Source organism: Halictus rubicundus, chromosome 1, assembly GCF_050948215.1.
Source record: "Halictus rubicundus isolate RS-2024b chromosome 1, iyHalRubi1_principal, whole genome shotgun sequence".
Lineage (NCBI taxonomy): Eukaryota > Metazoa > Arthropoda > Insecta > Hymenoptera > Halictidae > Halictus > Halictus rubicundus.
The window spans coordinates 5,964,617-5,980,227 of NC_135149.1; the positions used below are offsets into that span (position 1 = coordinate 5,964,617).

Sequence of the window (15,611 nt, forward strand, 5' to 3'; positions counted from 1 at the left end):
ATTACTGGAAGGTACGCTTTTTCTAAAAACCGTGAAATATTACACTCATAGAAATGTGAAATATTTTATGTATTTTTTATCGAAGCATATTTCATAGTAAAAGTAAAAAAGTAGGCAATACTGTTTCATACTGTACTCATGCATACTATATAAATAGATGAAACATATAAAATCAATTGAAACGTTTTACGCCACAACATGGATGTCTCACAAAAGAAGACTGCTTTCATGAACAATATCACGTTATGAAAATTTGTTTGAACATTAAGAGTGTATTTATCTGTAGAGAATTTACTGAATCAAACCTATTTTCTGTTAAAAATTGTTAATGAACATGAAAATAATCAAAGTAGTATAATGAAATAATTTATATTTCCATAAATGTGATATTTGATATTTTTTTTTCAAAAGAAATTCCCTATAACGAGATAGAACTTAGAACAAAATAATGAAACCTATTGTCATTCTTCTAGCAATGTTTCATAGTAATTTTTAAATTAGGTTTTCTCTAACGGATATTTACCTACTTGGTTACATTGATTTTTCCTAAAGTTTCATCAGTATCATTCAAATGAATATAAAGTGGATTTCCAATAATCTGTCTCCAATTATATTTAGGCAATGTTTGGGGGGGGGGGCAATAGCAATGTTTCCAAATTATTTATACCTCGAAAATACATAAAAACGCGGAAAAGTTATTTTAAGTGTGAGCAAAGCACATAATATTATATACGGGGTATTTCACATAACTTGACCACCTTAAATATATCGCTTATTTTGTATGATAGAAAAAATGTCAGGGGGAGAAAATATTCTGTTCGAAGGCGCCAATACGGTGATGGGCCGAATTTTTTTCTCAAGGTCATTTTTTTCGAGATTTCAAGGTCATCGTAATTTTTTAAAATGGGACTGCTTATTTTCACTACAACAGTCTTATAGCTTATAAAAAACGAATCCAACGAGGTGCAATATGTTGACCTTCATGTGAACCTTAGCGAGGAAATTATGAAATATTTGTCAGTAACTTCAGTACGCGTTCGGGGACGGTAAATGAGGGAATTTCAATTTCATTGCAACAGTGTACCGTGTAATTGTCCCTGGTGCTTGTAAACAGACATTCGTATTCTCCTTTCATCGGTTGAAGTATGTTTACAAGCATTATTATCGAAGCGATAATCTTAGCAGAAGATTATGTCCCACCGAGTTATTGGCCCATTTTTTATCGAAGGAACATTAAATGGTCGAAACTATGCAGATTTGTTAACAAATGAATTTATCCATATTGCTAGAAGACGTTCCGTTACAATATCGGTCAAGGATGTGGATTCTGCATGACGGTTGTCCAGCTCATGATGCACTTGTCGCACGCAATGTATTAGACAGACAATAGACAGAATTTCTCCCGATCGTTGGATAGGACGTGATGCACGAATTTGTTGACCAGCTCGATCGTCGGATCTTATGTCACTTGATTTCTTTCTGTGGGGACACCTAAAAAGTAAAGTTTACAATGATGTTCCCACAACAACAGAAAACATGCGACAAAGGGTTCTACATGAATGTAGATCAATTACTGTAGAACTTAAAAATGTACAGCAAGAATTTATTTACCGCCTCCAAAAATGTATCCAGGTTCATGGTGCACATTTTGAACACCTTCTAAAATAAAGATTTAACTTAAGACTGTTTCAATGAAATTGAAATTCCTTCATTTACCGTCCCCGAACGCGTACTGAAGTTACTGACAAATATTTCATAATTTCCTCGCTAAGGTTCACATGAAGGTCAACATATTGCACCTCGTTGGATTCGTTTTTTATAAGCTATAAGACTGTTGTAGTGAAAATAAGCAGTCCCATTTTAAAAAATTACGATGACCTTGAAATCTCGAAAAAAATGACCTTGAGAAAAAAATTCGGCCCATCACCGTATTGGCGCCTTCGAACAGAATATTTTCTTCCCCTGACATTTTTTCTATCATACAAAATAAGCGATATATTTAAGGTGGTCAAGTTAGGTGAAATACCCTGTATATTCTCCGGAAGCTTTACTTTTTCATGACTTTTTCATGCAAACAGCAAGTCGATATCTGTTTTCGATCAAAAGCAATAACCTTTAATAGATTCTGTGAAACGCGTATTTAAACTCCTCCCTCTTTTGATCTCCAGGCTTGGTAAAAAAGATTTTCTGCGAAATTGGCACTGATTTCACGAGACTACTAATTGTATTTTTTGTATTTCGCATATAGCGCACATGCCAGATACCAACATAACTTAAAAATCATGTTTCTACGAGAAACTAATTTCAATGTTCTAAATTATCATATCAACATCACATTAAAATGCAAAAATTGGAGACCTTGAATCTGCACAGAGACAATAATAATACTTTTAAGCAGAACATCTTGTCAACATTATAAATGACCAATTATCCTTAAAACAAAATTTAGTTTTCAATTAAGAATTATTTTAGTAATATATCATTGCTGTAAACGGAAATATTCAAGATGGACTATATGCATACATATTATAATAAGTTATAATTATATTTCCAGTAAGAAGGTAGTAACACGAAATATGACACTTTTCAACCTATCCAAAGTTAGTAACATGTAAGTAGATACGTTCATGTCATAAATTTTGGATACTCACTTAGTGGACTTTACCTGTAAAGTACACTATCCTTGGCGGACGAATATGATTGTTAAATTAATTAGTCGGACGTGTATCAAAAATTCAAAATAGTATTACAAGATATGTACATATGAAACATATACAATGAAAGAGTAAACGACATTTTAAAAACATACTGTTAGGAAATAGCAAATACAAAGTAATATCCGTAACAGGAAACTGCATTACCAACCTGGTTACAAAGGATCTAATTACTAATTACCGTAACGATCAGCAGATGGATGGATGGCGTGTAAATAGACGCGCTCTTTTTCACTTTTACGATTACTTCTTCTGTGTCCTTCCGCGGAGCTGTAAACAGCTTGTCTGTCGTGTGCTATCGTTGCAAAACTATTACGAGTTTGTTTAAATATACGTCTTATAGTCAATTGGCATTGTTCGCGAGTGCGTCAAATCATTTAATTACCCCTGCCACACATACGAATGATAAAATAAATATTTTTCCTCATTTGTAAAATATAGAATAATTTACTGTTCGCCGTTATTTAAACATTATAAAATTACATAAATCGTGTAACAAAACATTTATTTCTCAATAATTCCATCGACAAAGATGATGGACACATGCGGATTACTAAAAGATTTTTTCAACGTTTGAAGACGATCGAACTTTTTCTTGAATGTGCCAAACTTGCTCATTCTGTTCCTTATAAAAAATAATCATATTTATTTTTATATTAATATTTTCTTTATGTGCGATGAGTTTTGTCTACACATTTGTTTTTATCCTTAACATGTTGTTTATCAGGGTTTCTTGTGTAACCGCGTTTATAACTAGATATAACATATTAAATATAACACCTTCTCTAATAAAATACGAAAAGAGATATTATCAAATAAAAGTAACACAGTCCAGAATATATTACATTTCATAAATTACAATAACAACGAATATAAAATCAGTTCAATTTTCTTTAGAAAAATACAAAATCATGGTTGTAAACGGCTGGTAGTGGACGTGTTAACACATTAAGTGCCACGTTGGTCACACATATGGGTGATATGAATTTCTGACTTTATCAACTTGAATGAGCACAATGGTCAGCCTATTCCTCACTTCCAATGTACAGTTTTGTTTTGATATAAGGCGAAGGCTTGGGATCGGCGTTCGCCGTATTTCGGATCAGAGTACTTATGCTACTTGACGTTGTTCTCGAGTGGGCCAACAGATAACACGTAGAATGAACGAGAGGCTCGAATGTAGCGGCAAACTATAATGTAGTTGGCCGAGTAACAATATCTTTTGTTGGAAAAGGATAGAATATATCCTCACGTTCTGACAGTAAACGGTGTCGAGCGGACAACTTCAGAAGTAGAAGAGGGGATAGAGATTTTCTTATTTCAAAATACAGTGAATTCTCGATATATATCAGCAACACGGGTCTTGATGTCTTTTATCGTCCAGGAGACACTTTCTTTGATTTGCGCCGAACGTAGAAAAAGACAGAGATGCTCGCCGCCGAGGAGTGTAAACATATTCGTCCTATACTGTATATGTCAAAGTCACAGCGACAAATGCGGTCTAGGAGAGCCTACTAATCTTTGATGCAGTGTCAAAAGTAGAAAAGGACAGCGAAGCTCGAGTGGCCTCGGTCGCCGAGGAGTGTAAACATAACACGGATCGGGTATATCGGTATGAGATCAGGAGACCACTACTAATCCAATAACAGAACTTCTTTATTTTTCATTAGTTTTCTTTGGGACCTTCATCAACATATTCGTGGCATTTTCTAATGAAAATGATACCAAATATGATATAATTCCGATGATATTTACTTGTGTAACGAACTATGAAAGTTACATCCCATTACAATTATATTAACGGAAAATTAGCGTAAATATATTCCGAATGATATCGTGTTTGGCATCGTCTTCATTAGAAAAATGCCACAAATATATTGGTGAAAGTCTCATAAAAAAATAATTAATAATAAAGAAGTTTAATTTTTTATTTTGAAGGCCTGAATTCATGCGGGCATTTAAACTGTACCGACAGTCGCGACCTTCCGCGTCTCTTTCTTTCCCATACGCTGTCCTTCTTTGCGTCCGAAATTTTCATCGTTCATCACACATGTAAATACCATCAGAATTATGTCATATTTGGTATCATTTTCATTAGAAAAATACCACGAGTATGTTGGTCAAAGTATCATAAAAAAATAATGAAAAACAAAGAAGTTTTGTTATTGGATTAGCACTGGTCTCCTGGTCTCACACCGATATATCCGACCAGTATTACTATGTTACACTCCCCGGCGACCGAGGTCTCTCGTGCTTCTTGGTCCTTCACGGGGTATACCCACGGTAGTGGGAATAATTCCGCGACATTTATCAGCCATGCCTCGGCGACATATATAGACAATTCACTGTAAACATCGTCGCTTTATATTGGAATTGATCTGTATAGCTTCATGACTTCGTATAGAAAATTTAGAAAATAATATAGTAATAATAATAAGGCTTGAGAGGACTACTGTGCTTGAATGGCTGATACGAATGGCTAATATGAAAGTTTCATTGCAATCAGAGGGGACACTTCTGAAGAAGCATCCGTTCTCGTGTCCCAAGGATTAACATACCTCCAATTGTTTTTCCAGTGCTCCTGGGTTAGCAGCAGGTTTCAGGCCAGTGGAGCCACCGACGTCACTCTTCTTTTCTCCGCACCTAGCGGCTCAGTTCTCCCCGCCGCTGTTTGGCAACAAAGTGGTCAGCAGCGCGCCGACATCCTTGACCTCGACGACTCCTTCGCTATGGACTTCGAGCGATCATCGGCCGGGCAGTCTGCAGGACATGTTATCCTGGTCGTCGGCAGCTTGGCCCGGCTCTGTTTGCGGGTGCTGCAAGCCGGGGACCGGTGACCTTCACAGAAGCAGCAGCCTAGCAGAGCTGAGAAGAAAGGCTCAGGAACATTCGACCGCGTCCGCACTTCTCGGTGGACTCGCAGGTTTTCCTGGAGGGCTGCCCTTGCCCTTGCCTCTACCATTGCTGCCACCCTTGCTGGGACTCTCCAGGAGGCCGGAACATCATCACCATCACCTCTCTAGTATGGTGCATCAGATACAACCGACCACGAAAGAGGATCCCTAGGAGCATCGTCTGATCGGCACCCGCCTGTCGGCTAATTGAACGTTTGGCCAAAGACAACCCTTGACTCTGGGCACGTATAAGTTTCTGGACACTAACACTTTTTGCTTTTGCTCTCTACTCGGTTAAGTATTATAGTATTTTCGATACGGTTAGGGCTTACTCTACCAAATCCTGGAATGAGAATAGCGATCCGCAGATTGTTCGTCGACAGCAGTTTTATTTAAAAACTACAATTTCTGGCTTAATTTGGTGTTACACAGCGACAAAATGATGGTCTCTGTACAGTATTGTTTCGATATATGTATGTGACAATAATGGCACGATAGTTATTAAAAATAAATTTTATAATATTTATGGAAAGTTCCCCTTAAGGAGGTCAAAAACTTTGTTATTTTTAATTGTTTTTCGTAAAACTTTTGCCAACATGTTCGTGACATTTTTCCGATTTAAATGACTCCAAACACGACAGAATTGACGATCACATTTACTCGTTTAATCCACGATACAGTAAACCCTCTTTACACTACACTAAAACCTCAAGGTTTAGATTTTGAGAAAACCAAACTTAAAAATTCACTACGTACGTATGCTATTACGCCTAAGATACGGCTGAACGGGTAGTATACAGATGGGGACAAAATTAAATGGACATCCTTAAAAAAATTTTTTAAAATTGAACCTAGCAACTTGAGCTTTTTTCCAAATTTTCGAAGTATTAGTTTACTAGGTAATGTATCAATAAAAATGAATTAAAAATGCTGTCCCCAACAGTATGCATAACGTGTACCGTGTTTTTTAACAATGTTTAAATGCAACAAAAATTTCGATGAACAGAATTTTATTTTATCAATAACAGAATTGCTGGAAGTGATTGCCCCACTGTCATATGCATGGTTATGTCCATCTAATTACAGATGCGTGGATTTTTGAAATTTCTAAAAGCGTAATCAATGATTTGCGTTGGTTGGTCGGCCAGCAACAACAATTTCGTCGCTATATAACATTTAATTAGGACATAGCTTTACAGTCAACAACCTGTTATATCAATAAGAGTTTAAATGGCAATAGCAAATTACGAGACTAGGTTTCAATGACAATGGAAATGTGAAATTCTCAGTCAATGACAATAAAAAAGTTCTTGTTTTACAATTGTGGAAAAGCTATTTCTGTGAAAAATGATTAATTATATTGATTAATTTATACCCATATTATAGTCGATCGAATTTATTGTATTTTATATATACTATATCGAAATTTCAATAAATGCAGTCGGGTAATTTGTATACACAAGTAAAAACCAGTCACTTCGACTGTTTTATACATTTAAAGTTAATTGTGAAACCTAGTCTCATACTTTTTAGCCAGCACCGTGTGATCCCTCTTATAGCGAATATGTTAATTGATTTCAAAATGCTTTATACCGTTGGACGTGCACGTTTGAGTTAATGATACAGTTGTTGAAAAATTGTTTATTTGGAAAATTTAATTGAGATATTTGATTTTCCGATTCCTCCATCACAGATGCAAATTCAGTACTTCTCCTTGAATTTATAAAATTTTTTACGATAAAATTGCATTTTGCTACACTTCTCTTTGCCGGAACAAAAAAAAATTACAAATGATTATTCTGAGCTATCGACAAGTAATACGTTCATGACAATAGAATTTTTTAAAATTATTTATAGTAATTTTAAGAGTATCTAACCGTGTTAAGAATACTGTCCTTCTCAAATATTTGTTAACTCAAACCGTCTGCATTTATCACCATCCAAAGTGTTATAGAATTTTGCGCTGCTTTCATTTTTTGAACTTGAAGCTGCGTCCACACTCAAGCAACATTTAAGCAACCTTTTGTCGCCTCTAGTTGTCTCCTTCTTCTTTTACCGGATAAGAGAAGAAGGCAAGCGTAGTGACCAAAATTTGCTCGATGTTGCTTCAGTGTGGACACAGTTTTACACGTTTACTCACATTAATGCCAAATATTAATCTTGTAGGATAATCAAATTTCTGGACGAAAATACAAAAAATAAAATGGTGTATTTGAACTGAAATTGTCATTTATGTCAATTCCGATTACAAAATGAAGATACAAAATTTTCAACAAACTTCTGTTCAACAAAACATTATTTAGATAGCTTCATAAGCATAAACGTTATGAAATACATCATCATGAATTTTGACAATGAGTACAATTTTTCATTCTCTATACCTGAAAGTATTTTCAATTTGCATTTAAGTAAAGCATATTATAATGTAATAGAAGACACGCGAATATTCTGTAAGAACATACGAAACTCAACAATCTGTTATAAATTCGATATAAAGGTTGTCCCAAAATGAACTGACATTTTAATTTATTAATAAAACGTATTTTTTTTTTTTTTGTTAAGTATAAATGTTTTTATTTTAAAATAACGTACTACAAATATGGAGGTTATGCGTGGAACACAATATCTCATAAATGGCCGTCTCGTCCCTGTTTGCAAACGTTCCCTCTTTTGACGAAATTGTCGATAACAGTTTGGCATAATCGCGGACTAATTTCAGTATTGTTGCGTCCAATTGCTTCCTTGAGCTCCGGAATGGTCTGTGGATCATTGACATATACTTTTCCTTTCAGAAAACGCCCCCAAAAAAAGTCCAATGGCGTCAAATCGCACGATCTTGGTGGCCAATTCACATCGCCGCGGCGGATTTCTTTTTAAAAACGAACTTTACAGAGAGGGTTCGAAAAGTCTTCATCATTTTCGTAGTGATTTTTCACCGTTTCTATGCGTTCCTCGATCGTGTAATTTTCCATGACTAAACCTCAATAGTTCCTGATGCCAGTTGTCAAAGATTAGTACTCTATGTTCGCAAAAAAAAAAAAATGGCGCGCAATTTAAAATGTCAGGTCATTTTGAGACACCCTTTATTAAAGCACTGATGCCAGTATAATATTTTCGTTCCTTGTTAGATCAAACCGAAGACGAATCGTCGATCGGGAAGGACCAATACGTGCCTGATGTGCTCTATACTTAACTATTCAACAGGCAAAGTTTAAGTTCATTCAAATGTGAAACAGCATTCGAATATCCGTGATTGCTACTCAAATAACTCAAGGGGAGGTCAGGCTTCAATATTACTAGGTTTTAATTACTGTCCATTTACGCGAAATGAATATCCCCTACCAGTATGAAATCGCAGATGAAACGATAATTGAAATTAAATGCAGCACACTCCACAAGTTACCACAAGATTGCGAATTTTTATGCATTTGCAGCCACCGAAGATTTCCAAAAAGGAACAAACAAAAAACTTTCGGTCTTCTTTGTAATCTTTCATCAAAATTCTCATAAAAATTCACAATCCCGTTATCATTATTATGTTTTAGATCTAATTCCACGAATTAGATCTCGATTTTGATTTCTCAAGCAAATATGGAAAATAAAATTTCTGAGTTTCGTCTTTAAAGCATCTCTTTCGTAAAAAAAAAATAAATTCGAACGATTATTAATATTTTCATAGTACTTATTCTATCGTTCAAATGTTTTCTTATCAAAGTTATCGAGATTGTTACCATTCACTTTACAACAGTACGTTAAATCGCGAACAACTTTTGTTCCCGTTTTAGAAGTTTTCCACGTTTGTTTTGCTAATATTAATTAATATTTTTAGAATAATTTCTATCTTAACGCACAGTAGCTAATACAACTAATTCGTGAATGCAACATTTTTTCACAACAACTGGAAGTTATTTGTAACTAGACTGCAGATTCGAAGCACTTACAGAATTTTTGGATTCTTTATATATTTGAAATCTAGGAATATAATGAAATTCTGAATGCAGAAAGAAATTTTGTATCCATTCCATTTTAGAATTGTTAGCTCGTAAAAGCCTGTAAATAAATATCTGCAGTCTATTTATGACTGAATACAATGGTTTCATTGAAGCTCGGTTCCCATTCAAATATAAAATGGTAACGTTTATTTTTGTACATGGATGAAGTGTTTTGAGTTCAATTGTAAGACACAAAAATTCAATACGCCATTGTACAATGAGACCAGTTGAGTGCAGTGGATAATTTATATTGTAATAGAATAATTTATATTATCACCCTTAAATCGAGTCTACCACAATTTTCTTGAATTATATGATTACTCTATCATATTATTCAAATAATACGGATATCCGTATTATCCAAGTAACACGGATATCCGCTTCAATCGCGCGGTGCAAGCACGCGCCAACCGGAATAATATTTCTATAAGTGAAAATTGATTTTTCAACGGCAAGACGTGATTGTCGAACCAAATTGTTTCGTGGATATTCGAATGCGCGGATATATCAGTATATCCGATCCTGAAATGGGTACATGGAACTTGGAAGATTCTTGTGGCGATGTTACACCACATAATATTAAACCAACGACAGAATTTTGAATAATTTTCTCAATTCAGAAAATTTGCGGCATATTTATAAAAATTAGATCGTTAAAATGAAAGCTAAATCTCTAAAGAGATTTATAATCTTTAAAGACTTTATTAAAAATATAAAAGTGATTTTCTCATTGCGATTCGTACTATTAAATGGAATAATCAATTTAAGTTGACGAATAGAATAATGATTTTGGTCCGGTCAATTTACAAAATTGTTAAAATTCACAAAAACGCTTAACTTTTGCAAAATTAAAACTGTAACTTGATTTAGAATTTACAAAATAAACGTTTTCTTTTTATTTAATATGTATATTACTACAGTTAAAGGTGCACATTACTGTAAATAAATTAATAGTTTCTAATTCTTTCAAATTATGAGTTCGAATTCCTTCTTACTTATTTTTAATTACAGAATTCTGCAAATTGGATAATAATTGGCCACATTGTGGAAAAGAAAATGAAGAAGTGATGTAATTTTATTAATCTTTTGTATCATAGACTTCTTAGAAGTTTTTCGAAAAATTGTGATAAGTATAATATTTAATCATTAGAAAATGAATCGTATGATTGGAATAAAAGTGTTGCAGATGTATGTAGTATCGTAAAGTACCATTATTCCCAAAGGAACGCAATAATTTCGTGAACGCGTTATTTGTTACATCGGTCGTATCGTTTAATATCGATTGGAATATGTAAATATCAGAATATTTTGAAAATTCCTGAATGTAAATATATTTACAACTTTTAATCATTTGGAATGCTCCAGAATTATTGTCTAACCATCGAACTTAATTCGTTAAAAATGTATAGGTACGTTATTTACAAAATTACTGTAGCAAATAATATACAAAAAGTTACTTTAATTTCAGCAAATTCGATTGATTTTACATCATCGATCGGTTAATGAAAAAGTACTAAGGAATCTCCAGTTTCCAATACCTGGCCAAAAAGTCAAGAGTATCGATCGTTTACAATCACATTACACGATCCAACGAGATCACTCTGATGCCGACGGCTATGCGTACATGCCTTACGAAACAATTGTCAACGATTTAACGAAAGTCAAGGGGGAATTCCTTATGCGAGCACCATTAAAATCATAGAATTCGTATCGAGCGTGTAGAAACCAACCAGCCGAAGAACAATGTGTACGAGAAACCCGTGCAAGATTGTACAGATTCATTATAGTAAAACCAGTTTAATATCCCCCTCAACTATGCTAATATCGTAACGGTAACAATCATTTCGTTTCCGTTGCGATACGATTACCGTTGTTCTTCAGAATTACGAAAGGGAGACACGATGATGGAAGACACGTAGATAACTAGTAGAGACCTGTATATTACATCCCGGTGAATTTTCAGTGCTAATCAAGGATAATCTAATAACAGTATGTTACAGACTAGCAACTATTATGTAGCCTGAACTGTGGGTAGTGAATTATCGAATAAACTTGTTCTCTCGTGATAAAAACGTGTCTGGTAATTGTCCACTTCTCGCCTCTTTTCTCCTATCCTGAAATTACTTTGTCAACACGTCATGTAAGTTTCTGCCTAATTAGAAACATGTATTATAAACAACGAAACTGTAGACTATTCTATTAAGTAAACGATATGAAATAACGAAATTATGATATTGTTTCTTTATTTATTATTGCTTTAAACCATGTGGTTTATTTAGCAAGCATAATGTTTTTACATGTAGCTTATATTATTATAGGTAATTATTTCTAAAATTTATGACTTGTTAGAAAATTAGTAGATAATTTATTATCTTATCTGTTCCTTCAAAAAAGTATATCTATTGCATTGTTAGTTAACCAAAATAATGTTATAATCATTTATTTTAGTTTCATTAGTATGAAATAATAATAATAATTTTATTATAATAGTATACAATATATTTTCTTAAATTTGCAAAATTTTTAATTTTTTAATACTAAATAACTTAATAACTTATTACAGCATTCCTCAACAAAAGTGCCATAATATATTGAAACATAATTATGAATATTGTAGCAAATAAAGTCTTCCTAATTTTATGGGAAGTAATATTTTTGGTGAGGTATATTAATTTATAATTGAAATATGAATAAATATATTATAGAATATTAATCTTGTAATTATTGTTTCTATTATATCTTGTGCTTTCAGCTTCTTATCACATTTACGTAGTATATTTAAAAGTTACTTACAGTACAACGATTATAAAACTGCACAATTACTTATATTTTCCGCAACAATTACATTAACATGGGACAAAGGAAATTTCATTTCTGTATTACATGTTTGTTCATATTAAACGCAAGTGACAATTAACATTTCGTTATTACGGTGTATCTTTTGTTACTATTACTAAAAGTGGCCATACCATTTTCATTATTTACTCTAAAAAATGTATTTATTATATATCAGTTGCGATAGTGCACACCTTCAAACTACTATCAGATCTTCAAAAACAGGTATCACCAATGTTTTGATTCTTTAAATTTTTCAAAAATATCAAAATATATTTGAAAAACATATGATTTAAATAACTTTTAAAATTTGTATGTATACGATAAAAACTTTTCATGATATACAAGTGTGCATTTTAATTTACTTTTCTCCATTTGTCATAATTAATTGTTATTATTTTCTTTATTTGTTTTTTTCTTTTTCAGCTATTCTAGCGATTTTAATTTGACTTCTTTTCAATATTTCCATTTTTTCCTGCAAAAAGTTTTAATTCATTTCCATTCATAATACATATAACGTAAATCGTGTTAAAAAAATGATTTTCCCAGTCCGATTACCGTCAGTTTTATGACACGTCTAACTTACCATAACCAAACTCTGTGTAGCACGCCCGATATAGTATGTTGCAAAGGATCAGGTGTTCACTTAAGGGATCCCCTGAATCAACTCAGTGATCAAAGGCTATGGTGAACCTATCAGAGAGATTTACTGGATTACTAACATCTAATAGCAATTGAGCGTTGAATTGCATGCGGTGAACAAAGGGCAGGATTGATCGCCAGCATGTGCTCACTGATATATTTGTAATTACTTTGAAACGCAGCAAGTACAGCCTTGGCGAGAATTTTCGATTGTGTGATTAGATTACAGTGTCTTCGACTGTACTTTTCTTTTATCAGTACTTTTCTATTATTAAATAAAAATTCACAAATTATGTCACCGATAAAAAGTACGAATGAGATTAATATAAACCTACAACATTAAATAGTGTCACAGCACATTCATATAAATACATTGAATCTAATAAATATTTGGACAAAAATCCCAGATAAAAATTAATGATGATCTGGCTTTGAGCTTTAAAATGAGTACAAATTTGTTATCGATACTATTTTTTTAACGAAATTATCATGGTCCAAATAATGACAATTTCTCGAGAATGTGAACTTTAGTGTTCAAATACTCTTTGGATCCATCGTATACATATAAAGCTGCAAGACAAGAAGAAGAGCAGAAGAAAAATATAACAAAAATATATTTTTTTATTTCATATTCTTTACTTGCTACCTAAGACGTATTTCTTTGAAATGTGGCATTGTATTATAAACAAAATATAATTTATTTGTTAAAAGTGTAAAGGAAAAAATAAATGAAGTATTATTCGTACAATAAATTATTATGAAATTCAGTATGGCCGAAGATACTATATATCATTTAACTATCATCTAACTTATTATGTTAGCTTGATAATAAGTTTTCGTATAAATTTAAAACAAACATATTCTTGGAATGATAATGTACGTGTTGCTGATAACATTTGCTGTTAATAATGAATAATATTTTACACCAATGTGTACAATGGCATAACAAACACATATTCGAAACGTTTTTGCACATATGTCAACCTTTTAACTGGAGATGACAAGTTAACTCGTCACTCATGTCCACCATCACCTGTCAAATATTGTCACTTTCTTTTTAACGCAACGAATAATTCATTCACTTTATTGTGTCACAATACCCATAAATCGTATTTACATTGGTTGTGGAAAAACTTTTGTTACGTCAATTTTATTTGTCTTGCGTTGCATCGACTTAAATATTGATGATTGAAAAGTCACTCGGTCAAAAGATTAACAAACTTAGTTACTAAAATTCGCTCGGTCCTCTCCAACTTTAAACCATTGTAAACATACTAAAAGAATTTCCCGATCCTAATTCAATGGCCAGCAGTTGTATAGAACGCTAAACGCGCTATCAGTGAGCACTGATTGCATCAGCTACCCTCCAAACCAGCTTCTGCAAAGCAATCCCTGCAACAACGCCGCACCAAAGTCGGCGTAATTTTAAACAAAGCGTGGACCTAGAAACGAAGACACGTTGGTAGCGTGCGGCTGCGAGAGGACAATAGTCTAAGTGGACTGGTGCGCGCGGTAGAAGGGAAGAAGAAGGCCGCATCGAGAGAAACGTCCGCTGGGGGTAGCGGCAGAGCGAAAGGGGTTGTTGGCAATCAATGCTCCTCATAAGAAAAGCTCGCCCTCTCTTATGGGATCAACCCTCCTCTAAAGTATATACGCGGTGAGGTCTGTATCTACAAAAAAGAGGAGAGGCTCGAGAGGAACGTGTGGCAAGGTGGGGATGCTGGAGACGAAGATGGAGAAAGGAGGGGAAGGAGGAGAAGACGACGACGTCAAGTGGCGATAAAGAGCGAGGAGCCGGGTGATAAGATGGAGGAAGAGGGAAGAAAGGAAATCTATTTCAGGAAGGGGATGTAATAGAAGAAGATGAAAGAGGATAGCAGGCCAAAGAGGGGAAAATCTGTTTGCAGGGGATAGAGATAGAGGACGAGGGGGTGATAGTAACCAGAATGAGGACTCGGTTGATGGGAGAAAGAGGGATGAAACGAGGTAGAAGAGGGAGAGAGCGATGATACGGCGGCGAGGGGGTTGTTCCTGGCTCGACCAACCAGAGGCAAGACGCCATTGATCGGCACGTGGCTCCGGGTTGGTTCAACGGTTCCTACGAGGGTGGTGGGTGCAGCTTCGGCTCTTCTCTCGGCTGATGCGACCGGTTCCAGTAGAACCTGCTGGAGGAGGACGAGGAGAAGCCGGTCGGGTGGGGCGGAGACGCGTTCTGCACACTCCGTTACACTTACTGGTAAACCGTATTAATCAACGACATCATGGTTTATCCCCCATTCCTCCCCCACTCCTCGGCATCCATCTACCTCAACCTACTATCTCTCTGCCACCCCCCGCAGACTCCATCGCGATCTACAGCGAAACGTACACTGACATACCCTTACAGCACCCTTACCGTCTCGGATGCGGACGAGGTGGGGTGTTGCGCGGGCAGAGAAACGGGTGAGACAGGGATGAAAGATAGCGGAAAGGGTGCGTGTGTGTGTGAGAGAGAGAGAGAGAGAAAAGTGGCGTAAAGACGTGTATGCCAAAGA

The 15,611-nt window shown here is 34.7% G+C and overlaps 1 protein-coding gene across 2 annotated transcripts in view; it reads left to right on the forward strand.

Moving 5' to 3' along the window:
- The window catches only part of Drgx (Dorsal root ganglia homeobox), a 124,847-nt gene extending 118,265 nt beyond the window's left edge, over positions 1–6,582 (forward strand). For both annotated transcript variants that reach the window (XM_076786930.1, XM_076786937.1), the window contains one exon: positions 5,291–6,582. In XM_076786930.1, coding sequence (XP_076643045.1) covers positions 5,291–5,780 — 490 coding nt within the window. In that variant the 3' untranslated portion in view covers positions 5,781–6,582. The remainder of the gene's footprint in view (positions 1–5,290) is intronic.
- The last annotated feature ends 9,029 nt before the right edge of the window (positions 6,583–15,611 follow it).